The following is a 3,873-nucleotide window of genomic DNA, read 5'->3' as shown; positions in this document are numbered from 1 at the left end:
ATCGCCATAAGTTCACCACTAACCTGAAATAAAGTGCGTCAGGTTTCAGCCAATCAGTTGCACTTTTTCAGGGCTAAACCAGGCTCCAACTGCCAAACACCTTCCAGTCCATTCATTCACCCATCTCCCTCACACCACCAAAAACATCCTCCTAAGCTACTCCAGTAGATCAAATCTGATCCACTGGTTATTCGCTCACATATATTTAAATAAATACTTTTCCGCCTTTCGTAATTATTTGCCAAAATTCTACTCCAAACACCCTATCTTTCAGACATTTGCCATTCCAATGACTAGTGGAAAGCTTTAGTGGCTTTTGCAACCCGCTTGCAAAGAGGAGCATTTGATAGGCCGTCGGTGTTACAAATGGATGCATTTTAAGGTCTAACTGCCATTCCAATGGCACCACATGTGATCATTCCACCTATGCACACTTGTCATCACTCAGTGGTCGAGATCTTCGCCTTTGAGTTGCACTCATTCACAGGTGCGACTTCATCGGTTGACAGCGAATTGAGGTTGATGCACACTGCATCTCACTAGACGACTAGTGAAGAAGCTTCAGTTGGTGTCCGTCTAGGAGGTGGAGTAAATAGAAGTGTCGATGCCTCGGATTGGAGCGTATCGCACGACAGTGGAATTGTTTGTGTGCTCTCAAATGCACATTGCGGATACCCAAAGAGTCCCCATTTCGTCTTTCGTGTTTCGAAGGTCACCTCTCACTTCCTCTCCCTGTTCAATAGATTAACGCAACGCTGACTGCATTATTTTTTAACGGTACGCCTTTGTTCACTTGTTCGTTTGTTCATCCGCCTGCAAATACGCCTCAAAAGCGTTGTGCTGCCGCCGAAACAAATCTCCTTCTCAAAATAGGAATGCGAGGTTTCTTTTTATTCCCATCTCACTGGCAATGAGAGGAAGGAGAGTGGCTTGTTCAAAGGGCAGTAGTGCGATCGCGTCGGTGCATCGTATCGCCTCTCAGTGGAATTTCAGCAAAGACGGAAAGGCGGACTGTCACCGTGTCAGCTGAGTGACGGTCGGTGTGCTTGCAGCACTCAATTTGCTCGAGGTTTGGCGAGACGCCGACGCCACCACCTGCAGATGAAGACACTTGGCGAACAGGCCCTGGCTTTGCCAACTGTAGGCCATGCCTTTTCTCACCTCTCTTTATCTCTAGCATCACCTCCATCCCTACGTAGGTTCGCCTGTCTATCTATCTATCCGTCTGTCTGTCTGTGTCTGTTTGCATGTGTGTCTGCCTAATGTCAGGGCACATCGATGCTTGCACGTGAGGAGGAATGAGAGTAAGCAACACGACGAGTGGAGTTGAGTGGTGTGGTAGGGGTGGATTGGAGTGGGGTGAAGTAGCGTGAGTCACGTGCAGTGACAAGGTGATTTGGGTTAAGTTTGTCCTTGATGGACCTTGACGGAAATCAGTGGGGACGATGGTTACGTGCTCCGACAATCAGTCTTTATGACAGTCTACTTCGCAACACTCAGATACTACGTGGTCACACTAGAATGCAGTGCAATGCCTGATGTAATGCCTTTTGCCTTCTCCGTAGAGAGAAAGAGTCCGGTGAACTGATTCCTCGTTGGAACTCGTGCTGCTTCAACTCTCGTCAGCGTTTCACCACAATCTTGCTCAACTTACACCATTGGGAAGCAAGTAGCGCTTCTGGTTGATATCTCTCACAGGTGACATGCCATTATCGTCCACACATCACACGACACATTTAAGAGGCACCGATGTAGCCCAAATGAAGTCGCTTATTGAGAGGCGATGCATTCCGTGTTGTTTCATTTCACACACACCTGTAGACTCACGCCTTCAAAGATGCTCTAATTAACAGCCAGCACAGGTGAATACATGCCGCCCCACACCGTGGCGACTGAATGACTGGCTAAGTGGCCGGCCGACTGCCTGACTGACTGGCTGACTAACAACTGAGTGAATGCGTCATGTGGTGGACCTCAGACATGACGCTCATGTGCGCCTCAGTGGCAGACATCAACCACTTCCCAACATTGTGCTCAATCACGCTGAGACTAACCTCTCAACCACGCCTCAAGAAGCAATGTAACTCACAGTCGGAACAGTCGATGCATCCACTTCTACTGCTGTTCCCACCTCCCCACTTCTGAGCCTTACACGTCGCTGAGCAGGCTGTAGAGAAGGCGAACACGTGAGGCGTCCTCTCACCAACCGCCTTAATCCACAGCTTCACAATCCTTATCGACACATTGAGATGTTGGTCAATAGGTCGCCTCCAGTGTTCTCCATTATTGTCAGTGATGTCTTGCCCTCTCTGTTTGCTTTCTTCAGCTCCTTTGCTCTCTTCGGCTCCTTCGCTACGAAGGCAGTCTCCCCATTCATTGAGAAGTAGAGTAGAGTACATTTTCCGATTTAATCATGAAGAATGGCACAATCGGAGTATCACTGTGGTGGGCGACTAAGGCGTCGAGATCGGGATGCGAGGCTTTCATGGTGCAGTTGGCAATGCAATAAATTTTGATTACAATTTGTATCGCACATGTTTGGCAGAATTTTACATCAAAGTGTGCTTGCTTGTAGGTCTCTGTGCGACCACGTGGGTGAAGTGAGTGGTCACAGCCAAATAAGTTGGTGGTGCAACGTATCAGCAGTCTACATTTGTCTGTTCACAATTGCAGCAGAGGAGGACCCTGCAAATGGGGATACGAATGAATGAATGAATGACCTAGTGGATGGTGCCTAATAGGATTTTCTGAGTCGTTATTATCACAGCATTTGTGTCTGTAGTGCGCAGAAAATACACACGCTGACTAATCCACCACGGCATCAACTTTCCTCTTTCGCATTTTCCCATCAACCCGCATTGCATCGAAGGGTTATCAGACTCCTCTGTAAACAGATGTTTCTTACATGGCACCCGCTGTTCATCTATTCATCCTTCTTGTAGAGCGGGAGAGAAAGATACAATTCCCAAATGAGCCGCCGATGTTGCCACTTTCACTTTGTTGCATGACAATGTACCGAGAAATGTGCTTCCAAACTGTGCAGAATTGACCCTACTTTTGGGTGGAACAAATGCATCATTCTAGATGACGAAGCTGCTCTCAGTAATTTTTCAAGAAATTCAGTAATAATTGCAAGATACGAGTGGCAGTGTGCTGTTATTTGCTTGCTTCTTTGTACGTCCCCTCTCCCCCCCACCCCCAATCAAGTCTTAGCATCACAGGACCGCCGAAAATTTGCTTTCTGGGAATGGAATGCTGCCTTCTCGATTGTCCACTTTTTAGAGAGCAGTAGTATGTGAAGCAGTAGTGTTAGGCCAACAGCAGTCGTCGTGGCCACCAGATAACAGTCTGCTGGCGCCTCTCAGGGAGTGAGTCATCTTGATGACTGATAGGGATGTCCTCTCAAGCCTCTCTATCTGCGACTTTCTGCCATGCCACCGAGAGATGGAAAGGAGGAGTTGAGGATTGACAGACAGGAGAAGGGAGTGGTGGGGAGTGGTGCGGAGTGGTGGAGAGTGGTGGAGTGATGATTGCGTTGATTGTTGTCCTGTGGAAATGAGGACGTGGCTGGTCACTTAATCAGCAATATTCTTCGAAATGTTGCACCTTCTTCAGTAATTATTTGCTGTTACCAGACACTGATTCACGTTTGGGTTGCTAGCTGAACAGTCCTGCGTTCAGCAATGTGTTTAAAATAACTGTCCGGGAATATGTACTTTGCTACCTAAATTTAAGTTTAAGAAATATTGCAAGTAAAGCACCCCCATTGTGTTTCATTTCTTCTATGTTTTTTCTTGAAAATATACTAGAATGGCACCCGAATAATTACCAGTAAAATTGACTACCCCCGATCAAAAGGCTCCTAGGTTGATT

At 47.2% G+C, this 3,873-nt stretch overlaps 1 protein-coding gene across 1 annotated transcript in view; it reads right to left on the bottom strand. All coding sequences in view use genetic code 11, as the record gives it.

Annotated features, from left to right (window-relative positions):
* Nucleotides 1–2,399, bottom strand: part of EGR_09286 (hypothetical protein) — a gene marked incomplete at both ends in the record, with an annotated part of 9,089 nt that extends 6,690 nt beyond the window's left edge. Inside the window, one exon of the mRNA XM_024498535.1 lies at nt 2,204–2,399. Coding sequence (XP_024347040.1) covers nt 2,204–2,399 — 196 coding nt within the window. The remainder of the gene's footprint in view (nt 1–2,203) is intronic.
* Between the last annotated feature and the right edge of the window lie 1,474 nt (nt 2,400–3,873).

Source organism: Echinococcus granulosus, assembly GCF_000524195.1.
Source record: "Echinococcus granulosus chromosome Unknown EG_S00141, whole genome shotgun sequence".
Taxonomy (NCBI): Eukaryota; Metazoa; Platyhelminthes; class Cestoda; order Cyclophyllidea; family Taeniidae; genus Echinococcus; species Echinococcus granulosus.
The sequence above is the reverse complement of the archived record's forward strand: the minus strand, read 5'-3'. Positions and strand labels throughout refer to the sequence as shown.